This window comes from Amia ocellicauda, chromosome 1, assembly GCF_036373705.1.
Source record: "Amia ocellicauda isolate fAmiCal2 chromosome 1, fAmiCal2.hap1, whole genome shotgun sequence".
Classification (NCBI taxonomy): Eukaryota; Metazoa; Chordata; class Actinopteri; order Amiiformes; family Amiidae; genus Amia; species Amia ocellicauda.
The window spans coordinates 29,693,786-29,718,442 of record NC_089850.1 but is presented as its reverse complement, the minus strand read 5'-3'; the positions used below and the strand labels follow the sequence as shown (position 1 = coordinate 29,718,442).

Below are 24,657 nucleotides of genomic sequence, written 5' to 3'. Positions count from 1 at the left end.
TTTTCGGTCTTAATTAAAACAAGAATTATCATCCCTTGATGACCAAACCTGCAACGCTAAAAAAAATAATCATCTGTATGATTTAAAGCATCTTTAATCTGTAAGAATTGTTTCTTGATGAAGAGCTTGCCTTATTAACATTGCTCCACATCTGTCTGCTAGAAAGACGTGTCATCGTTGGGGTCAGCTGTCATGTCATTGGGCAGAATTAAACCCATTCAGACTGTTATCCAGCTGACCTCAAGTGAACCTGCCAGGGAGCAGGTGAGATGCTGGACATGTTGCCCTGGTACCAGAGCTGGCTGAACTTCAAACTCGCTTCGGAGAACGGAAAATCCAGAGTTTATTCCAGGTTATCCTGAAATGTAGCCGCATAACTTGCTTATACACGTACGAAGAATGGACCCCTGGTGGTATATTTTCCTATTTTCCTATTCCAATTGCAGATGTTTTAAGTTACTATGATTTCATCATGATTGAAAGCAACATAAAATATTGAAGGAAGATATTTATTGAACAGTAGATTTAAACATTGAAATAAATCAGTGTAAAGTAACAAAGTAATCTAACTAAATCATTTAAATAGATATAAAGGTATAATATAAGTATGAACATTCATTCTGGTATGACATGTATGAGAAATACATTCAATTAAATCAATAAACCAAGCCATATAAAATCATTGTTATGTTGAACACATTTTCATTTTGTACCAGACAATCATAAAGATGTGTCTTTTTAGTTGTGAAATAGTGGATGAACTGTGATTTGCTTGGGCTTTATAACGCAAATTTACATTTGAATAGTGTACATTAAAAAAAGCTGCTGCTGATAAAAGAAACCTGTGCAAAGGAAGATCTGTTTCAAACTACCCAGGTGGAAGTAGGCTCAGTGCCTTTAAGGGCCAGGAAGGTTTGAAGTTTGTGATCAAAGTCAATGGGACGCTCCCGAGGTTCTTTGTATTTTTGAGTCATTTTTGATCCCAGGTATGAGATGAGCTCACAGCTTTCCTCAAATCTCTCCATCTTCTTCTTGTATTTCTTGCGAATGTATTCTGAATTTCTGGAATTGTAAGCTAAATAAAAAAATAAAAAATTAGCACCAGTTTACACATTATTATTTTCAAAACTAATTAGCATCCACTGTTAACTATGAAATAAAATCAGTATTTCTAAGATTTCTAACCATTTAGAGGCTTTTTGTTACTGGTTCAGCATTGTAAAGAGGAAGTTAGCCCTTCACCACTTCACCAGTGACACAACATTTACTCAGGGCTTTTGGGTACTTTTTCTCACATGCTTGAATCAACAAGCAGCTGTGGTTCAGGTGTCGCAGGTGTTTGAATACAATGCGAACCTTACATTAGTGAACCAGTTATCTGTTTATACAACTCTGGTCTCGCATTCTCTCTAAACAAATACAAGATAAAGACACACAGAAATACACATCTACTTTGTTTTCTAAGAAATGGCATGTTAATATGCACACCATCTACTTACAATTAAAATCTAAAGTAATTACATTGTTACATCTTTGTCAAATGTAGTTGCACTGAAGTAATTCAATGAATAGCACCAATGCCTACTGGTTTATCTGTCTCCTGGACAGTAGTATACAAACCTTTCAGATGATATGCAACATACAGAAGGGCAGATTTCTTCACACTGAGGAATGGATATTTTGGCTTCAAGCATCCAACAGCTGTAAGAGCTTTTGTTACTGCTGTTGCTGTGCCCTGATAAAATCACAGAACAGTTTGTATTTAAATTATAATTCATCTTTACCATTCTTTGCACACTATTATCCATCTTACTATTGTCCCATAAATATCTAAGATAGTTTACAAGAACCAAACAGTTCAACAAAATTGTCCTCAGTATAACAAGAAAAGCATTAGACCAACAAACACGTTCTAATTTTATTTTCCAGTTCATGAACAAATATGCACAATTTAAGTCCATATATATAACAAACTGATATAACAAACATGTAAATTATAATGTACAAGTAGTATTTATTCTTTAGGTTCAAATTAAACATCTCATACTTTTGTTACATAAAGTAGATGACAATCTTTATTTGTGTGAACTTTATTGGCACCGAACAGATTACAGAAAACAGGTTTTGAAAAATGTTATGTTTGTGTCAGAGAGAAAACATCAGTCTTCTTATAAAGTTATTCATATAATAGCTACCAGAATATTCTTTAGAATACAATGGCTACATAATGGCTACATAATAAATTACTTAGTGTTGGACTGAATCAAAACTTGAAAATGACATTCATATTATTGATTTAATCTAAGAACCTTAAAGGATCCAAACAGTTCAAACGAACATTGAGTTTCACCACCTCAGTCTAAAGGGCTCAATTGGAGAGTTTTCTTAAATTAATTAAATTATCTTACTTGTTCAAGGTAGCCAAGCATTGGAAGAGATGTGAGCAACACAGGTTCCTTTTTTGGGGGAAGTTTGTGTGGAAGCTTTTGGTTCCAGTAGGTTTCAGGTAACCTAGAAATATATGTGCAGAGGGGATGTTAAAGTGGTCCTGAAACTGTATGCCGACTGAAACCCAGAGAGGAAGCAGATTGTTACCTCATGAACTTCTGTAGCTTCTGCTCATCATCAAAAGTAAAGATTTTCTCCCTGTACTCAACAGCGTGCTCAATGTTTCCAGACACAAGAGCTTCATACCTGCAAGAACAATAGCAACATTTAAAACACTTGACAGCGCATCCCCACACTTAAACAGAACCAGTTAAAATAATTAATGCAATTCATGCCTAATTTAAAAAGAAGTAACTCCAGGCAAAGGTTCTGGGCAGAATTATAGAACCAACAGATGCTAAAAGGATGATATAGTAATAATGCACTAATGTAACAAAACCTATAAAAATAAATGAAATAAAAATATGAAGTATTAAAATTAAGATATGAAGTCGGGAGTATAAATGAAGGATATTGATGGCTACATTTTTACCTTTGCTTTCCATCCATGTAAGTCACTGGGCAGTATCCCTGCATTTCCACCTGTTTAGGGAACTTAGCCTTTACCTCTGCAGCTGTCAGCCTCTTTGGCAACATGTGAGTCGGAGGAAGAGGATGTGGGGCCAACGGGATAACAAACTGCTCTGGTGTTTCAAGGAATCTCTTAAGTGAAGAACACAGAACCAAATGTGTTAGATTTGGGAGAATAAGCAGTACCTAAACTTGACTAATTAAATTCTCTCATCAAGTCTGTCTGATACAAGTGCTATGTATCCTATCTGACTGCTTTTCTTTAATACTGCATAGTATATACCTCCAAATTCTCCTTGGAAGCCATTTTGTAATAATGTCCACGGAACTCTGCTGCGAATTCCAAGGAAGCGGAGACAGCGCAGTCCTGCAGCTCCCGGTGCAGCGCCAGGCTCACGGGGCAGTACTGGCCGAATTCACCGAGCCGAGACTTCAGTTCCTGGGGCGTGATGCACAGCCGATCAATGCAGGCTGCTCTCCCTACTCGCACAACAGAGAAGTGGATATAGGTCAGAGTGCATAACATGTAACCAAACTACAATAATATTCAGTGGCACCTGTAGGTGACGTGTTTAACACCTAAGAACCAATAAAGCTACGCTGGCTGGGAACTACTGTGATGGTTGCTTTGTCATTCAAGTCAGCATGCTTAGTGAGCTCATTTATAATGTAGCACATTTGTTCTGTTTGTGTGTTGCAGTCATGTTGGCCAAATAGCTTTTTAAACAACAGAGCAGATACAATTCACACATAGTGAAACCCTTGTTAAGCAGTTGCGATTTAATGTAGTTTTGGAGAAACAATAGAGGCCTATACAAAATTAAGAGACCACTTAACATTGATTTCTGAACTTGGAGTGGTCTCTTAATTTTTTCCAGAGCTGTATATTGTTTTGTGTGTTCATTCAACACAATACAACACTTAAAGGCTTTAAAGTAAAAAACACCAAAAATGTATTTGTCTATACTACAATAATCTTTAGAGACTCATTAATAAAGTGTAAACAGGTTGTGCTCTTTGCTATATTCAATCTTTGGTTCATAAATTAAACTCCTAATACGTTCATTATGAACAAAATCAAGGGCAAGCCTTCAACTTCCCCAGCCCCCAAGTACTTGTTGTGAACAAAAAGGCATGATTAAAAACAAATAGGAGAGATTACAGCACACTGGAAGACCCAAATAAAAAAGACCACATTGTGACACAATTTAGGATTGAGTGTGTTCCTCTGAATGTTTTCATACTGTACCTTGTCTAATCCTCTCCAGGTAGCTCTGGATATGTTTCACACTTATCCTGGACTCTTCAAGCACCTTATTCCACACCCACCACTTGCTCCGGTGACCATCGATTACCACCCAGTTCTGGAAATGCTGTTGATAGTACTCTCTCACAGCCTCAACATCACGCTTGTAGCAGGCATTGCGGATAGTGAGAATTTGGGGACTGTCATGAACTGGATAGGATCTGAAAGGGAATACAAATTACTTATATAAGTCAATATGTGCTTCAGTGTCATTTTTAAGGTTTGTGTTTGACTCACTGTGTAACAGAAGCAGTCTCTAATGATCCTTATTAGGCCTTCTTTGTTAAGTGCACACAGTAGCGAGGCATTGACTGACTCAATGGGAAATGGTGTGTCTTATTGTAAATGCTCTTATGTATTATTAATTCCCTCCTGTAGCTGATCATTTTGTTCATGTTTGTGATCCCTGACCCATTCTGAGGGATAATCTTTCATGGTAGGACACTATATATATTCCAGCCTTTCATAAGCGAGGTAGACAACAGTGGAGGAAGACGCACAGTCTTTTTGTTGTTAGGTATATACTTGCATTCCCTATCAATGAATATTGCTTACTATTTGGCCTGAATTATTTTTGTGGGTAACTACCTTGTATACATATGTAGATTATTACAAAACATATTAATCATGAAGTAATGGGCGAGAAAAAAAAAGGCTTGGATATTAATGGGGAAATGTTTATAGAAAATTCATTCAATTGGGTTTCCCCATGAAGGAAAATCTGACTGGCCTGAATGACTATTCCATTGAACTCAATTCCCATATTATTGAATCACTTTAAATGGGTGGCTCATGGTATGAAAAGGAGTAGACTGCTTGACAGCCTACACAGTGGAGGAACCTTTCCTGTGTTCATTCAGGGTGAGAGGAAGGTGAAGAGTTTACCTGACAGCATTCATTTTATCCATTAAGCCTCTCTTTAAAACCTCCTTAGTGTCCACCTGCAGTTCCAGCACCCTGATGGGGATAATACTTCGGGCTGCCATGAGGTCAACCTGCCTCTTTGTCATAGGGTACCCATCAAGAACAAACCTGCCAACACAGGCAGACACACGTCACACAAAGACAGGGTTAAGGCTGTTGACTGTCAAGCAGCTTTACTGGTATTTTAAGGATTTCAAGGTTGAATACCATTGATTCCACCCTGGGGGCTGATCTTGCGTCGTATCATGAAAATATGTATTATTAGAGGGGTCACACAGGAGGGCTGTGGTTTCAGAAAAACATCCTGTTTAGGTTATGTGGGCATGATGGTTGCATTTAAAGAATCACTACTCTAAGGAGAAAACACAATATTAATTTGTGGTTTGACCTACCCAAGTATGAGTTAATGTATTTAAGTAATCAGTTTTATGTTCAATTGACTAAGCTATCAATATTTATGAGTGACGGTCAGTTAGACAATAAAAAGGCTGCAACAGTACTTTAGACGGTGCCCTTAAGTAACCTTAATCATTTATTGAAGTGTGTGGCCACATCAAGGGTGGAAGAGAGAGGAACATCTGCCAGCAACATACACTACTAGACCAGCGAACACTAGAGTCAATGGCAGAGGGAAGAGATGTATACGTTTTACAAAATACAACCACAAAGGCATACCCTCTGGTACTGCACACAAGGTCCATTAGTGCTGCTTCCAGACACTGAATAGCAAGTTCATCAGGAACAGTCAAGCCTTTGGTGAGATGCTTGCTCATCTGACAGGCCAGTTCTGTTTGTTTCTGATTGGACAACACCAGCCGCATAGCCTCCCCTATGGACAGCCGCTGCAGGCCATACTCCCCGGCAAACATCCTCGCAACTGACATTTGTAACGAAGCAGGAAGTGAAAGATTTTAAAAGTTTGTTTTAATTCCTTTAAAAATATACTTGTTATAACTCAATCTATATTCAACTTCCACAGTGCGTCAAAATATTAATGAACCCTCTTTTTTTTTAATTATTAAAAACAATTAAGATTATAAATAAAATTTGCTCATACTTTCTAATAATGATTTTGAAATAAAAATAACAGAAAGGCTTATATATATACAGTCAGAAGCTTAAGTATGTGTCCTAGAAAATACTGTAGCTCATTCATCACAAAATAATTGGACACTAAAATTCAGATGACAACACTATCCCAGGTTGATCAAAATAAATCTCAATAAATGTGTGGTAATACTCTGTCCATACACTTCTAGGTACACCTCTAGTTAAAAAAATGTTATCCTACCAGTGCTTTTTCCAGATTTGGGTGGGCCAACAACAGCGATTTTGATTGGCAACGAAGGTTTAGGCTTGTCTTGCTGAAGATATTTAATGGGGTTCACGATGAATCTGCTGCGGGTGTCTTTGGATGCAAAAAAATAAATGAACTGGCGGTAGAGCACAGGATAAGTAGGGTTCTTGGGACCTTGAATGGGCTGAATCACATCCCCTTCACTGAGCTGTCAAATAAAGAGATCAATAACCAACAAAGAAGGCAAACAGCCGACTATGATGAATCACTGCATTATCCAAATTGAATTTGTCTGAATCATAAAAGCGGTAAGAATTGTGAAGACTGAAATATGACCTTCCAAATGGCTACTGTTTTAATTTAAGGGTAGCACAAATGCTACTGACTCATTTATTAAAGGATACACAGATCTTACCCTGACAGGGTCCCAGCACCCAAAAGCACTGTAGTATTTAAATGAATGGCGCAGCAATTTGCGAGCAAGGCCGATGCTCAGTGGGTAGCACTTCTCAAAGACTGCTTCCCTGTTCTCCACCAGGGACTTCAGTCTCTCACAGAGCTGGAACCTTACAATATGAGACTTGCGCCCAGCACTGATGGATATCTGGGGTATGTGTAGATCAGCTAAGGCATCCTAAAACATAAAAACAAAATACTGTTTCATAATTTTCTTAGTTATGCATTTTGTTCAGTTTGTTGCGGTTTTAGATGTTTGAAAAAGGCTCAACGAGAAGGTGAATGTGTTCACGTTCTTAGTATTCTGTATCTGACGTACCTGCAAGATTTGAAGGTTGGTGATATCGGTTTCAAACCTGTCTCCTATTTCCATTTCCAATCGTTCTGTGGCATTGACCTCCTGTTCTTCCTCCTCTCCCTCTCCCTCTTCGTCTGGAGGGAACTCCTCCAGAATCAAGGCCTCAATCTCCTCCTCCATCTCCTCCTCCTGCTCTTCATCACTGCCCTCCACTTCATCCTCTTTCGCCTGCGCATTCAGCAAAGCACCAATGGCATTTGACTGTCTGTATTGTATGCATTATTTCCACTGGTGTACAGCAAATGCCATTTTGTAGCAATCGTGCTCTATACTATTTTATTAAGACCATACAACTTACAGTGAGGGAAAAAAGTATTTGATCACCTGCTGATTTTGTACGTTTGCCCACTGACAAAGAAATGATCAGTCTATCATTTTAATGGTAGGTGTATTTTAACTGTGAGAGACAGAATAACAGCAAAAAAAATCCAGAAAAACGCATTTCAAAAAAGTTATAAATTGATTTGCATGTTAATGAGTGAAATAAGTATTTGATCCCCTATCAATCAGCAAGATTTCTGGCTCCCAGGTGTCTTTTATACAGGTAACGAGCTGAGATTAGGAGCACTCTCTTAAAGGGAGTGCTCCTAATCTCAGCTCGTTACCTGTATAAAAGACACCTGTCCACAGAAGCAATTAATCAATCAGATTCCAAACTCTCCACCATGGCCAAGACCAAAGAGCTGTCCAAGGATGTCAGGGACAAGATTGTAGACCTACACAAGGCTGGAATGGGCTACAAGACCATGTCAGTCTCCCTCGGTCTGAGGCTCCATGCAAGATCTCACCTTGTGGAGTTTCAATGATCATGAGAACGGTGAGGAATCAGCCCAGAACTACACGGGAGGATCTTGTTAATGATCTCAAGGCAGCTGGGACCATAGTCACCAGGAAAACAATTGGTAACACTACGCTGTGAAGGACTGAAATCCTGCAGCGCCCGCAAGGCCCCCCTGCTCAAGAAAGCACATGTACAGGCCCGTCTGAAGTTTGCCAATGAACATCTGAATGATTCAGAGGAGAACTGGGTGAAAGTGTTGTGGTCAGATGAGACCAAAATCGAGTTCTTTGGCATCAACTCAACTCGCCGTGTTTGGAGGAGGAGGAATGACCCCAAGAACACCATCCCCACCGTCAAACATGGAGGTGGAAACATTATGCTTTGGGGGTGTTTTTCTGCTAAGGGGACAGGACAACTGCACCGCATCAAAGGGACGATTGATGGGGCCATGTACCGTCAAATCTTGGGTGAGAACCTCCTTCCTTCAGCCAGGGCATTGAAAATGGGTCGTGGATGGGTATTCCAGCATGACAATGACCCAAAACACACAGCCAAGGCAACAAAGGAGTGGCTCAAGAAGAAGCACATTAAGGTCCTGGAGTGGCCTAGCCAGTCTCCAGACCTTAATCCCATAGAAAATCTGTGGAGGGAGCTGAAGGTTCGAGTTGCCAAACGTCAGCCTCGAAACCTTAATGACTTGGAGAGGATCTGCAAAGAGGAGTGGGACAAAATCCCTCCTGAGATGTGTGCAAACCTGGTGGCCAACTACAAGAAACGTCTGACCTCTGTGATTGCCAACAAGGGTTTTGCCACCAAGTACTAAGTCGAAGGGGTCAAATACTTATTTCCCTCATTAACATGCAAATCAATGTATAACTTTTTTGAAATGCGTTTTTCAGGATTTTGTTGTTGTTATTCTGTCTCTCACTGTTAAAATACACCTACCATTCAAATTATAGACTGATCATTTCTTTGTCAGTGGGCAAATGTACAAAATCAGCAGGGGATCAAATACTTTTTTCCCTCGCTGTAAGTGTAGTATTTGATGTGGCTCCTACATTATAAATGGCCTTGCTTTATTTACTTTTGATTCTCAAACACTCTAAAAGCCACAAATAATATTTTCTATTAAAATAATAATATATATGAATTGAAAGCTATTTTAGGACTTATGCCTTTTGAAGAAAAACTGACAAAGCTTTATATATTAGAGTACAGTAAATGTCAAAACTATAATCTAATTGAGTACATGAATTAGTACTTGACAAACGCAGCTAAAAGTGTTTCAGGTGGTTATGCTACAAATGTATTTCAAGAGCTATAACATTTTAAGAGCATAAAACCCAATAGATAAATCAATGTCCTTTTTACCTTTCCAGCTGCCAGTTTTTCTGCTTGTTCTGCTAAAAGTTCAGCTCTTCTTTTAGCAATTTTGTCCTCCTAAATTGTACACAAGGGAGCATTAAAAAAAAAAAAAAAATCTAGTAACCTCTCAGTTATGACACTTACCCTAGCAACTGGTTCTAGTTTGGAAATAGAAATAAACATGCTAAAAGCAGACAGTATAAATGTTTTCTAAACAAAAGGCCCTATCAAATGCATTGTGATGCTTAGCAAAGTAGTTGCACCCTCACCCTGATTCTGTTCTTGATTTCTCTGACTCTCCTCTGCAGCTCCATCTTCCTGTCTCGCCTCTCCCTCCACCGGGCTAAGCGAGGGGGCAGAAGCCGTTCCACCACATCAGTGGCCTCCAGAGACATGATCACAGCGATGTCAGGGAACAGGCTCTGCTCGGCCAGGTACTGAACTTCCTCCGAGTTCTGTGGGAAGCCTTCCAGTATAAAACCTGTGGACCTGCAGGGAAACGATCATTGGTTTGATCATATTACAATTGCATCTATAAGACTGTAAAATAGACCACAAGCTCCTTAGATAAGAGGATTAGTTTTATCTGCAGGGACATTTCTAAACATACCTGAATGGCTCCTCGTCCCACCACTGTGGCAAGACCATGTCCAGGATCTCTGTGGGTAAGGGTTCTCCATCAGACAGGTAGGCTTTGATTGCTTCCTCTTCATCTGTGAGGGCCAGCTGCTTTTAAAGGTTCCCCCACACAGGCAACACAGAAAACAGCCAAGACAGGTTCAGTCATGTTACTCTCTTCTTTGAGAAAGTTATGTGGGGTTCTTTGTCTTTGGACATGATTTCTTATTCTTATTTGTACAATTAAAATAAATCTAAGCTTTTGTCTAAGTTATGCAAATGCTTTCTGCATCAATTCAGAGACAATGTAGAAACAAGTTTTCATGAAAATCCTTTAAAGGTCAGAGCTATTAAGTATGTTTCTTTATATTCCCCATTGTGAGTTATCATAATTGTTCACCATAACAGAAAATGCAATAGCTTGAACTGTACATTTAATTGATATAAATGGACACTGAATCTGGTCTTCCAGTGTTGCTGCCCCTCTGAATTACCGTCATTACTTTTCATTTTTGCAACCTGTAGCTCTTACGCCTCTGGGAAAGTTTTACAATGCCATCACAATGCAGCACACTTTACAGTTACAGTGCTGGACACATGGGTGAATGCTACAGCAGGAAATGAGAGCCAGGCCGAGAACTCCCTACCTCTGCATCTGGGTGCTCGGGGCCATCCACAGCAGTGGCCGCAGCCTTGGCGTCTGTCGGCTCCTCGGGGGCCTCAGAGGCCAGCAGAGCCTCCAGGTCCTCAGGGGCCTCCTCCTCTGGCTCTGCTTCGTCAGCGAATGGGATTTTGCCCTTGGTTTTGCGGATGATCATCTCCTGCAGTCGCTCTCTGAATTGGATGTGGAAGATGCCCAGTTTGTTGGCCAGAGATCTGCCATGGGTGGTTTTGCCAGAGCCACGAGCCCCCAGCAGAAACACTCTCAGTGGGGGAGCCTGAGAGAATGAAGGAGGTAAGAAGAAGGAAACATTCTGACCAGATATATGTAGTTTAACTAGTTTGAGTGTATTTGTGACTCTAAATAGGCATCATATTTTTAAAAATCTTACTTTCAGCAGCTTGGTATGGGACACATACACCTCTGGGCATTGCAAAAATTTCTCCCGGGCTTCTGGACTGGAGAAGTAGTAGACTTTTTCACGGTATTTAGCTGCATACTCATCAGCGCAGGGAAACAGTACATTTTTTTCCTTGAGAGTGACCGGGCAGAAGTGAGCAGTATCTCCAAGCTGCCTTTTACGAGTGCCGCCTTCTTCCTTCAAGTAGGAGAATGATACTTAAAACTTAAAGCACAATAATTAAATTATACAAATGTAAACAATGGAGTTACAGCCATATCATGTTACCTAGCAGATCTTCAAAACGTTATGCTGATCATAACTCTCTGGGCTCACCTCTGCCTCCTCCTCTTCCTCCTCTTCTCCCTCCTCCTCTGCCTGCTCCATGTCTGCCAGTGCGTGAGCATCCTCCTCCTCCTCATCGAGGTCCACCCCAGACAGCTCCCAGGCTGCGTACTTGAAAGGTCCTATCAAAGTAAGCGTGATTTCACAGTGCCAGTTAATTTCACGCCAAAGTAGCAGGATATAAATGCCTGACTGAACCTGCCTCCTGCACTCCACAAAAGGCTACTTACTCTCCATGTGGGACACAGCCTCGCTCAGCAGGCTCTCGGGGGTTTTCCCATTCATCTCCACAAGACAGAGAGAAGCTCCTGGGATGGAGGCTTCCATGGCCTCCCAATCCTGCACAAAGACTTTCACCTGCTGTCTGAAGGGCTCCATCTCAGGACCCTCTGGGAATCCATTCTCCCAAACCGGAGGTAATGCTATGTCTAAATACACCACAAGCAAAACACAATAGCTGTTCAATAGTCATACATTAGCTGACCTAAACAACAGTTAAACCTAGTCATGTAGAGCATTCAAAGGCTCATAATGTTCACCCCAAGTCTTCAAATAATTCAATCTATGACCGAGTTTCTTAGTTTTAATTATGGGGAAGTATGGGGGATTCCTTGGTTGGGTCTCACCTTTTACTTCAGGGATGGTCTTTGGCTTATGTTCAGGGTCTGTCTGAATGGCATCTTTATCTGCATGTGGCTGTTGGTCTACTGTGTCGGGCAGTGTTCCAGGGTGGGACTTGTCTGATGTCTCTGTTGCTGTGAAAAGAGATAGCTGGGTTAGAAAGGAAGCAGCAGCTTTCTGGTTGTGGGGCGAGCAGGAGCCGGCTGGAGTGGTGAGTTTATTTGTGTATTGGCTTTTTGTGTTTAGTATTTTGTCTGTCTAGGGTTTGTGTTTATAGAGAGGGGCCCTGAAAGAAGTGAAGGTCGGGTCCAGAGGAGCTAGACTTTTGTCTTGATTCATCTTCCATTTGGCACTGTATATAACAAATTAACTTCCTTTGCACTATATCCCCACCTGAGTGTGTCTGTTTCCCTAAGATCCTGCCGATTCAAACAGACTTGCACCATCGCAACTCCTCACGGTGTTACAATGCTTATACATATAATAAGAACAACATTTTGGTAGGCAAGTATACATTGTTTCTCTTCCCATTAATATACTTCAAACAAACGCAAAGGGTCTCATTTAAAACCAAAAGATAGAAAGTCAGTACAGGTAAAATGTTATTGGCCATCTTAATCTAGTTTACAGTGGCAGGCACAGTTTGAGTAACCATTGGGTTTTCTGTACAAGTATAACAGTGTAGATAACAGAAGCTTAAACTGTCTTTTTGGTCTTGACTTGGAGTCGTGTTCAGCGAGTGTTAGGAATCCCTGTGTGTAGCCTACCTTCAGGCTCCTCCTGCACGGCCTCCAGTTTGGGCTGACTGTCCTCCTGCTCGGGCTCGGGCTCGGGCTCCAACTCCAACTCCTGCATCTGTGTCCTGCCAGGGACACCACACCCACCATCACGTCAGTACAGAGCCAGACAGCACAGGAGACCAGTGTAGCGTGTGTGGTCAGAGCCCCTGCTCGGATCTGAACCACCATTTCTCAGACGCGGCACTGAGTGTCCCTCTTTACACAGCCACCCCAGGAGAGCAAAAAACGCTACGCCAAAAGACCCTGCCACGGGGGATCTGTACACTCTTTTACTAAGACAGGGATTATGTCACCGTAAGGACCATATCATACTGACCATATCAACAAATATTAATAAATAAAAACCGCATTACACACATTTATCAATATATATTGCAGTTTTCAGACAAGCTTAATGGTTTTTAGTATGTGTTATTTATTTCTCAATATCCAGAATGTGGGTTAGACCATTACACGCACAATGCCTCCTGTGCTTCAAGGGCTTTAAGTCGTTCCTCTTCTTCCAGTCTTTCCATTATGGCAGAGTTAATTTCATCTTTGTGGAGTTCATAAATTCTAGTCAAGAGGTATTTTCCTGGAAAGAGATAATGGGATCAAAAGGCTTTAATTCAATATATATTAAATACTTTAATAACACTGAGCTTTTATTGAAATAACAAATGTCTTATAATCACTAGTGGACTTTTGAAATAAGCCTATGATACCAGTTGTAATAAAATTAGAATTACACTGAAGGAAAGTTGTTTGACCCATGAAACAAAACATGATCATAATCATGAAATTAAGATCACGGGTACAAAACAAGGTTATTTATATAGGGAAGCTGAAGTAGACAGCTTAAAGATGGTGTTTTCTAACACACAGTACATACAGTTAGACAAAGGAAACTGTCAATCCTTTTAGATTTTATGCTCGAGTTAAAGACAAAATAAGGATTTTGATTTATGGTTTTAATTTAAAATGCACATTATATGCCATTATTTAAAGTACAAGAACCAGATTACCATATATAGCACTCAAATTGACATTATCTTGGTTTGTCATTTCAGTGTTACAGTATACAAGTGATATTTCCTTAAGCTCTTTATGTGTTTAAATGACATGTTAATGGACCTTACTCTCCAATGCTGTGATATGAGCAGTGAAGCATTTTTTCAAATATAATCAGTTTTCTTTATAGTTTCCAACATAATAACACGTATGCACTTGTCACTGCTTTCCAAACCAGTTTAAAGGCTCAAACACCCCAGGCATACATTCAGACACTCAGACTCTTATCTCCCTGTCTGTGAGATCTACGAGGTTGTGATATTGCCTACCATCCTCTTCATTGTCTCTCAAGCAGATGAATGTATCTGGCATGATTTCCCTTTCCTGCATGGATGTCAGCTGATCTCTGTTTCTTGGGAAGTTATCCAGCACCCACCCCTTTCCAGCTAGATCCTCTGTATCGGTACCTATCTGCAAGGAAAAATGCACTGGTTGTGTCTGGAAAGCTCATATATGGAATTAAGAGCTGCTCATGGTCTCTTTCATTAACACTTTAAAATTAGTGTCAGTGATTAAACTTGCTCTATGAACTTACTAGTATTATTCATTTCTTAGCAGATGCTTACCCTTACCCAAGTAATTTAATAAGCGTACATCCTAGTTCAATTAGGTAACGAGTGGAAATAATACAGTTAAGTCCTAGGTATGTGCTAAAGGGAGTGGGGGGTCAAAGGAGAAGTTGCAGTAAAACAATAGAAGTGCTAACAATACATAAGCAAGCATTGGAGCATAAGGAAGCATAGTTAAATAAAGTGCATGATAGCAAGAGTGCTGAGCAGCCCAGGAGATTAGGCTACTGTATTACAGCATGTATATCAAGAAAACCACCTTAAGCACTGTTGCCTTTATGCATTTTACTTTCAAGATATACATAACAAAGGACATTTTGCAAGGTAGTCTTGTTTATCTCTAATTACAACATGTTCTTTAATCGTTGAGAAACAGCATCTGCCATTGTTTAAGCTGGTGCCAATAAGATATTGTTGTTTAAAAATATGAGGCACTGCTTCCTTCATTGATCTTACCTGACTGATATGCTTCTCCAGTGTATCGGCATACACATCTGGGGAGAGTGTGATGGGGAGCTGCTCTGCTTTCTTAACAGCCTCCAAAAGGAGAGCTTGGACCTCGGGGTGGTCAGCTGTCACTTCCGGCACTGCAATGACAGGAAGGCCCCAATCTTTGTGTACGGAACCGTAAGCTTCACCTTATACTAATACATTGATTTGTATTTCTCCACACCTCCTCCTTGTAGAATCATACTTCAACATTTTCCAGGTAACATAAGCTGTAGTTTTCTCAATCAGAATTTCATTTCAGCTACAACTTAGCTGTATTAAAAGCTGACCGTCAGATTTATTCTAATGCCAAATTAAGCATAAAGTCTTGCTTCACACTTTAGCATTTGCAGACTGTCGTTAATACCTTTCCTTTAAACTTTTTTGAAAGTTGAAAGTTTTTAAATCAGCTGATTGAATCCCTGGACACATTCGTGTGACTCAACGAAATTAACAAGGAAATCTAATGCAGCACGGGTCTCAAGGCATACAAATTACACACTTGCATAACTGAAAAGGTCAAAAGTCCTATCAGAAAACAGTAATGGTAACTTCAGTGCACTGAAATTCACTGAGGTTAGTATAATCATGAAACTAAGGTTAAACTAAAGTCCTCTAACTTTCCTAACTAATTCTGTGGCTCTGGTTTACAATTAAACTGTGCTCAATTAAAGTGGAAGCTCACCTTCATCTGTACTCTTTTCGCTCAAAGAAGATGCAGCTGTTTCTGCCTGTTCCTCAGACTTGTGATCAGCAGACTCTTCCACTTCTTCATCTGGAAATGATACACTGTCTATCTTGGCTGCAGGAAAACACAGAAGACAAGACTTTGTATTAGGGAAATCCATGCTGAAAACTCACCCAAACGAGACTTCAATAACAGAAACAAATAAGCCCATTTCTCTCTTTGTGGTCTCTCAACACTTCACAAATAGAGAGATATCTACTTGGAAGCAATAGTCAAGCCAGGGTAAAGATTATTTTTAGACCGGTATTTTTTTTGTATAGAATATAGGCCTAACACAGCAATATGATTTATTTAAATGGAGTTGACAGATTAATGTTAAAGTAATGTCTACATATGCCACTGATTATCAGCTGGACATAGAGCAATTGATTGTTGACAATCGTATCACTGTTGGATGTGTTTCCTTAAGAGTAAAATACAGCAAACTTTGTATCTAGTATCATTCATTTCTGTGTCAACTCACTCCAGAATGTTATGATTTCAGTTAGAAAAACCTGCAGGGGTTTTCTTCATTGCAATAAGAATTAGCAGTCCTGCTAAATATATATTGACAAGCCTTTAGCACAAGAATATGGAGTGTTATGACAGTGGTTTAAAAAATACAATTCCCATAAATGTTTAAGCAGCAAGAATAACATATCAGCATACAAGTATTTAGTTTGCTGCCACCTCTTTAATAATCTTACCTGGTTCCTGGCTCTCGTCTGTAGGGGACGCTGCCAGGTCGTGCTCAGACTCAGACTCCTGCTCCTTGTCCAAGGCTGCCTTAGCACAGCTTTCTATCGCATTGCACAAACAGAGGCATTGTCACATGCTGCAGCTCCTACAGCTTCCCTACTCTGCTGAAGTCTTAGCCATCTAACTGTCCAAATATATGGATTTCTTCTTGCGCCCTGTCCAGAAACTTTCCAGAAGCAACATAAGCATTAAGTATAACACACTTAATGACACAGTGAAGCACAGTGCAGTACCAGATACATCTGAAGTGGATGAAGGATTACAATATAACATGGGCTGAAGAAGCAGGCAAGTGGAATAATCAAAAGCTGAATGAATAGTGTCAAGATCAGATCTCCTGTAGTGGGTAGTGTGGTCATGCAGTACTGGACAAAACAGTTTATTGGCTGCACAGCAGAGACATAGACTTCAGGTTCTGCAGGTGCAGTCTAAATAGGTATTGCAGGTTACCTTTCTTATTTTTCTTGGAACAGAGAATGCTTATTTGGTTTATCTCACCACTTGCAGCTGCTTTTTTAAGGTGTTCTTGTTGTAGCTTCATCTGAACTTCGGTTATCGCAGACGCCAGGGCCTCTTCCCGTGCTTTATGCAGCAGACTCTGTCGCTCTTCAGCAATCACAGGCTGGATAGCTACCTCCATGTCCACCACCTTGAAGGTACAGCAATGACAAAAGCCAACGGCAATTTCTCTGTTACTGGAAGACATTGTCTCTGTCATGATTGGTCTTTGTCATTATAGCATCTCTCCATTATATACCAGCAGTAATTAATAGCAAATATAAACAAATGTACAATTTATTGACAAAGGCACACACTATAAGTGCATTCATGTATGCCCTATGAAACCGTTCTTCACTGAAAATAATTCAATTGTATTACTTAACTAAAAAGGCAGCAACAATTATAAGATCAGGAGAAATTATTTGAAAAGTCTGATGTTAAACCATACCTTTGCGTTGTACTTTTCTGCAAGCAATCTGCAGAGAGTTGTTTTTCCTGATGATGGGGGTCCGATCAGTGCTACTTTGCAGGGGGGTCTGGGCATTGGGGGGAGGAGGTATGGCCGTGGGTTCAGCATGAATTTCTGTAAAGCTTCCTGGCTTGAAAGGATGTACATTTTATCCAGGAACCTGGATGTAAGAAAGAAAGTGAGCAGCATAAGCAGTATAAGTATTAAATGTCCTTTTATAAATTAGGGGCTTCAAATATCTAATGGCTTGATCACCACTCAATCAAGTCTGACTTTAACAAATGCATTCAGGTGCAGTGATTGTCTTAGTTTCACAGTGTAGGACAGCACAGACGTACTCATTTTGTACAGACAATGTTCCTCACCCGATGGAGAACTCATGCTTTCCCTGGATGATGTCACCTTGTTTCAGAGCTACAGGACAGGTGCGGCCCCAGCGACTCCTCCTCCACCTGTACCCAGGAGTCACCATCTTATACCCTGACAAGGTCCGCAGCAGTTCTTCCTGCACCAAGAAACACACACACAGACACAGTGGGCTACTTTTCCTTAACAGTAAACTGTCCTGAGACGTTGTGTTGAGTTCAGTAGTGGCAAACCACTCAAAAACTGTTTCATCTGAACACTTGCCAAGCACTGAGCTACTCCATGCTTTAACACTTTACCAGGCTCTAGCTGATCACATACTGGGCTGATTAACTACAAAACTGTACCAACTTGTCTGTTACTGCCAAGTGCACAAACAGGCAGGGGCTTGATTTTGTGGTCAAAAGGAAAACAGTGTTTTGGGTTACCCATACTTTAATACAGGTGGTAAGTGGAGGAAATAAGTATCTAAGTTAATTCAAATAATAAAGATTAACAATCATAAATATGTATAAAACAGATTTTTGCTTGGTATTGTTCTAAACTGCCAATTCTTTGGGGATTGACTTTAAGGGTTTATGTCACAATAGTTTGCACTTACATCTAGACAGAAAAACAGCTGCCTGTACTCACATTGTCAATCTCCTCTGGCACGTCCTCGTCGTCAGGTGGCAGCAGTCTGATTGGTACCGCGGCGCTCCTCACCGCCATGGACTCCAAACGGGACATCACCGACTGGACAGCACCGCCACAGGGCCAGCAGCAGCGTTGGTGAGGAAAAGGCATTATTCCAGAACAATACCTCAGGAAGCTGCCTGTGTAAATCACAGGCTGGACCTCTGGCCTTCCCAATATGGCATTTCCATGGCCATTCAACCATTATTTACTGGGCTAGATTACATTAGGGACCCTTTGCTAACACACATTTGTATGTTTTTCCCCCCTCACATAAGCAAAGGTAAGATTAACTGGCAAAACATTTTTAAATATAACTGAATACAATATACATACATATGATAAATTCTTACAAGTTTTACAACAAAGCAAAAAGCAAACCGTCATCTGAAAAACCATACGAAACAAGATAAGTTCCATGTGCCAAGAGCCAAGGAAATACGTTAAGCAAAATTCACCAAATTCAAAACTCACCAAATACAGGTCAGTAGAGCTCTTGTTTCCATCAAGCTCAAACAGATAGAGTGGATCATGGTCAGCCATGTAATCCTGAGAAGAGTCACAACGTTGTTAGCATAGATCTTATTTTCTTATCCACAAATAACATATTTGTTTCATCAACATTAATTTAGAAGGGCTCAGACAGACATTAGCAGACACGGTACTGTGCATAAATTTTAGGCAGGTGTGAAAAAATGCTGTAAAGTAAGAATGCTTTCAAATAGACATCTTAATAGATTACATTAATCAATTAACTAAATGCAAAGTAAGTGAACAGAAGAAAAATCTACATCAAATCCATATTTGGTGTGACCACCCTTTGCCTTCAAAACAGAATGAATTCTTCTAGGTACACTTGCACAAAGTCAGGGATTTTGTAGGCATATAGTCAGGTGATTAAATAATTATACCAAACAGGTGCCAATGATCATCAATTCAATATGTAGGTTGAAATACAATCATTAACTGAAACAGAAACAGCTGTGTAGGAGGAATAAAACTGGGTGAGGAACAGCCAAACTCAGATAACAAGGTGCGGTTGCTGAAGACAGTTTACTGTCAAACGTCATACACCATGGTAAGACTGAGCACAGCAACAAGACACAAGGTAGTTATACTGCATCAGCAAGGTCTCTCCCAGGCAGACATTTCAAGGCAGACGGGTTTCCAGATGTGCTGTCCAAGCTCTTTTGAAGAAGCGCAAAGAAACGGGCAACGTTGAGGACCGTAGACACCGTGGTCAGCCAAGGAAACTTACTGCAGCAGATGAAAGACACATCATGCTTACTTCCCTTCACAATCGGAAGATGTCCAGCAGTGCCATCAGCTCAGAACTGGCAGAAAACAGTGGGACCCTGGTACACCCATCTACTGTCTGGAGAAGTCTGGTCAGAAGTGGCCTTCGTGGAAGACTTGTGGCCAAAAGGCCATACCTCCGATGTGGCAACAAGGTCAAGTGACTCAACTATGCATGAAAACACAGGCACTGGGGTGCAGAAAAATGGCAGCAGGTGCTCTGGACTGATGAGTCAAAATGTGAAATGTTTGGCTGTAGCAGAAGGCAGTTTGTTTGCCAAAGGGCTGGAGAGCGGTACACGAATGAGTGTCTGCAGACAACAGTGAAGCACAGTGGAGGTTCCTTGCAAGTTTGGGGCTGCATTTCTGCAAATGGACTTGAGGATTTGGTCAGAATTAATGGTCTCCTCAATGCTGAGAAGTACAGGCAGATACTTATCCATCATGCAATACCATCAGGGGGGCATCTGATTGGCCCCACATTTATTCTGCAGCATGACAATGACCCCAAACATACAGAGAAACTCATTAACTATCTTCAGCGTAAAAAAGAACAAGGAGTCCTGGAAGTGATGGTATGGCCCCCACAGAGCCCTGATCTCAACATCGAGTCTGTCTGGGATTACATGAAGAGAGAGAAGCAACTGAGGCTGCCTAAATCCACAGAACTGTGGTTAGTTGTCCAAGATGTTTGGGCCAACCTACCTGCAGAGTTCCTTCAAAAACTGTGTGCAAGTGTACCTAGAAGAATTGATGCTGTTTTGAAGGCAAAGGGTGGTCACACCAAATATGGGTTTGATGTAGATTTTTCTTCTGTTCACTCACTTTGCATTTACTTAATTGATTAAATATAATCTATTAACACGTCTATTTTTGAAAGCATTCTTACTTTACAGCATTTTTTCACACCTGCCTAAAACTTTTGCACAGTACTGTATTTTAATTGCACAGATGTTGGCTGCACTAACTCCAATATTTAGTACTTTGATTATGGGGACATGTAAGGCAGTCCAGGGCATAAAGTGTATTCTCCATGTTCATTTGTATTTTAGTCTGAGTGCATTCATTAGGAGAAAAAAGATTCTAAAACAATTATTTAATAAAGATGCACAAACTGCACTTGATCAAACTACTCATTTTATCTTAGTAAAGTCTGAATTACTTCTGTCTCAGCTCTGGTGTCAGGTCACAGTTCTGTTTTCTTCTTATGAAGCTGTCTGACTGTTTTCAAATTTCATTGGGAAAATATGAGACCCTTGTTTTCCGTGGCTTGATGTGGTACAGGCCCTTTCTGTAGCAGTATGTAGACAATTTAAATATAGAACTTCAATGGAAAGATAACGCTGCAGAGTGCAGAGTCCCATGTGCCATTCTCGGCACTCCAGAGTAGTGCCTGTACCTACCTCTAAAGATCGAAGCATTGTGTCTTTGTAAAGCACGATTCTTTCTATGGCTCTTTCTGGGAAGTCTTCAGGCTGCCTCACCAGTTGTGAATACATGTCCTTCTCAAGCTCTTCTTCCTCTTCCTAATGAAAAAGTGACATTTTACATCTCTCCAGGTTCTTCATGAAATTAAAGTCAAAGGGGTTTTCTATTACACCATCATCAGTCCTACCACTGATGGAGTTCTGAACTGGAGTTAAAATGTAATATGAATAATAAATCAGCTCAATTATTTGCTCATAAATAATACAAAACACAGTGTACCTGTTAGATAGGACCCATTGGGTGCTTAAACATCACATTTCGGAAAGGAACGGAAGAGTATAAGAGTATGACAGATGGCTGCCATAACATTTTCTATAACATTTCAAGCATTAATCCAATGAATGCTGAAAGGGTCTTGAGGGCAGTGTTTACAGAAATGAAACATGCAGACAAAGAAAGTCCTACTTCTTCATCAGCTTCCTCCAAGTGTTCTTCTTCCTCCTCCTCCTCCTCCTCCTCCCCCTGATAATCTCTTTTTCTTTTCTTTACTTCTTTTCTCACAGGGTCCCACTGTTCCTTTTGATATACTTTCCCTGTCTCTGGATTTTGCCTTTGTCCAGAAAGCCGATGACTCAGGTCGTAGTCTGCACACTAGTACATGGGGGTAACAAACAGCTGCAATTAATTATGTTACTCACTGTCTTTGTACTGTGAAGTAAATTATAAAATTGCCCTGATCTTCAATTAATGCATTCACGCCGAGCACAATTAAAATCAATTTTGAACTTAAGCTTCAAGGCAAGAGTTATCTTATTAAAGAAATCCAACATGAAACGATTCTGTTGTGAAAAATACAATTCTGGACCACTAACAAATTATATTTTCATTTTAATGACAGTCACTGTCCCCATCACACTTAAAACAATTATTAATGTTAAGATCATAGTATAAGATTTTCCTGAGAACGTACAAAAAAGGCTGAAAAACACTGTATGCTTATTGTGAGAGGAATTCAGCTGAAGCAGCTTTTTCATAGGACAAAAAGTGTTAAAGAGAGACATTTCACCTTGATGTTAATGATAAAATCTGGGGAAAGTTTAAGATTTCTTATCATTTCTATCTGTTCTGGAATCTTCAGGTAGTCTTCTGACATCGAGGGGAGGCTGCTTAGAACATAACCTGTTAAACGAAGTTCCCATGAAGTTCAAATAAACTTTATTTGGCAAAAATGACATAAAAAAGATTTTTGTCTGGTCTGATGTGCCGAATTGCATTATCAAGCATTATCATGGTTAGTCAACAGAACTTGTTATTTTTATACAAGAAATACATATTTTTATAACACATTAGTCTTTACTAGGTATATACCAAGTTTTGTTCGGGATACTAAGATAAATACTGGGGCATTTATGTATTGACTAATAGCTGCTTTCATATAGAATGACCCAAAGCAAAATATGCCAATGTTGAAGAATGTCAATAATTTCTCATTCATTCATGCATTAATTTATGTTTTTAATAATCTTACTTAAAATCTCCTATAATTCTTCTGAAGCAGATGTGAACAGAATAATGAAATTAATGGAAATAACAATGCTCCAAGTACATCAAAGAAAATTAACATCAAAGCATTCTTTAGTTAATTACCATAATGTTCCACCTCAGGTGAGTTGAGCTTTTCTAGAATAAGCTTGGTCATCATCTCTTCAGGAATGCTTTTCCCTTCATTAAGAATCTCCAGGAACTTATATAATAAAACAATTTAAAAAAAAATTAAACAATTATTATTCTACACATTAGCACTACAATTATATAACTAAATCATTGCATAAGTATGGCACATTGTTTAAATCTTGAAGGTTCTATGATGTTAAATATAAGAGAGGACAGTGCAGGTTTGCAAACATATATTGTACATATATATTGTTTTGAAAAAAAATAAAATCATATTTTTTGATATTGTTAATTTTTATATTTGTGCAGACAGATGAAAGACCAATCTCTGACAGCTACATCTCCTCTCTTCACTTTTTCTTTTCTTTATACTTGTTTTCTAATGTTTATTTTTAGAAATGCTTATGAGAAGCATATGATCAGCTAAGTAAATGATGTTATTTAAACTTACTTTCAGTCCATGTTCTGTCTGTGTTGTAATATGGTGATTGATCAATTCAGTATCTAAAAGCAATATAAAAGATGTAAAATCACACTGCACAATCCTTACATAATTGTGATTCAAATTCACACAATGAAAGATGTTCTGGAGTAACTTGCCATCAATCAGGATGCATTTCCAGGCCTGTGACAATCTTTTGGCAAGTGTCGTTTTTCCTGCACCCTGACAAAAAATAAATAGTAGCCTTACAGGACAAACATGAGTTTACACAGACTCAGGCTTATATAATTTATTCACTTCCCTGAAAAATGATATATACAACTAATAAATAAATAAACCAACACACAAACAACCAGACAGGAAAGACTGAAGATGAACAAACAAACACTTGCCACCAAACTTGCTGAGAAAGTACAGATCTATAACAAAATCAATATCTGATAAAAGGGTATCTTTCTGGGTTGACAACACTTGAGTAAATACGTAATTTCCATATATTAGTGCAAGGCTGTTGAACAAGTGAGAGCAGCACAGAAGTTGTTGTCCACTCACAGGTTTTCCAATAATTAAAAAACAAGTGGGTTTAGACAGTAGAAAATCTCTTTCGGAGTCGTCTTCAATAAGGCTGTCGACAAAGACGGGCATTTCTGGGGCTCCTGCAAGCTCTGTGGTACCCATGTCTCTAAACAAAGTAAAACATAACTTTGATTAGATGTGTAGTACTGTGCACAAATTTTAGGCAGGTGTGAAAAAATGCTGTAAAGTAAAAATGCTTTCAAAAATAGACATGTTAATAGATTATATTTATCAGTTAACTAAATGCAAAGTGAGTGAACAGAAGAAAAATCTACATCAAATTTGGTGTGACCACCCTTAGTCATCAAAACAGCATCATCTAGGTACACTTGCACACAGTCAGGGATTCTGTAGGCATATAGTCAGGTGTCTGATTAAACAATTATACCAAACAGGTGCTAATGATCATTACATTACATTATTTAGGGCGACTTACATTTGTACCCATTTATACAGCTGGGCATTTTACTAGAGCAATCTAAATTAAGTACCTTGCTCAAGGGTACAACAACAATGCCCCACCCGGGATTTGAACCCACAACTTTCCAGTTATGAGTCCAGAGCCCCAACCACTACTCCACAGTGCTGCCTTAAAATATGAAATATGTAGGTTGAAACACAATCATTAACTGAAACAGAAACAGCTGCGTAGGAGGAATAAAACTGGGTGAGGAACAGCCAACTCA

The 24,657-nt window shown here is 39.6% G+C and overlaps 1 protein-coding gene across 1 annotated transcript; it reads right to left on the bottom strand.

Annotated features, from left to right (window-relative positions):
- Positions 1-518: 518 nt before the first annotated feature.
- On the bottom strand, positions 519-23,452 carry ak9 (adenylate kinase 9). Its single transcript, XM_066701230.1, has 36 exons — positions 23,405-23,452; positions 22,927-23,023; positions 22,346-22,458; positions 21,745-21,930; positions 21,255-21,377; positions 19,030-19,104; positions 18,514-18,615; positions 17,880-18,019; positions 17,494-17,674; positions 17,043-17,193; positions 16,493-16,585; positions 15,744-15,860; positions 15,026-15,156; positions 14,270-14,411; positions 13,410-13,524; positions 12,918-13,012; positions 12,156-12,284; positions 11,760-11,957; positions 11,521-11,651; positions 11,176-11,382; positions 10,771-11,061; positions 10,116-10,234; positions 9,775-9,994; positions 9,512-9,580; positions 7,321-7,527; positions 6,961-7,179; positions 6,540-6,753; positions 5,924-6,125; positions 5,210-5,356; positions 4,268-4,485; positions 3,302-3,498; positions 2,981-3,150; positions 2,596-2,694; positions 2,409-2,511; positions 1,621-1,735; positions 519-1,075 (listed from the first exon to the last, which is right to left on the bottom strand). The coding sequence occupies exons 2-36, from the start codon at positions 22,979-22,981 to the stop codon at positions 864-866; spliced, it is 5,286 nt and encodes a 1,761-aa protein (XP_066557327.1). The 5' UTR covers positions 22,982-23,023; positions 23,405-23,452; the 3' UTR covers positions 519-863.
- Between the last annotated feature and the right edge of the window lie 1,205 nt (positions 23,453-24,657).

Bases quoted from the DNA above. Each gene is read 5' to 3' on its own strand.
- ak9 (XM_066701230.1), bottom strand. From the start codon at position 22,981: ATGATGACCAAGCTTATTCTAGAAAAGCTCAACTCACCTGAGGTGGAA. The intron at 19,105-21,254 runs GTAGGTACAGGC...GACTCTTCTCAG, and splicing joins CAATGCTTCGATCTTTAGAG to GATTACATGGCTGACCATGA. The intron at 10,235-10,770 runs GTAGGGAGTTCT...AACCTTTAAAAG, and splicing joins CCGAGCACCCAGATGCAGAG to CAGCTGGCCCTCACAGATGA.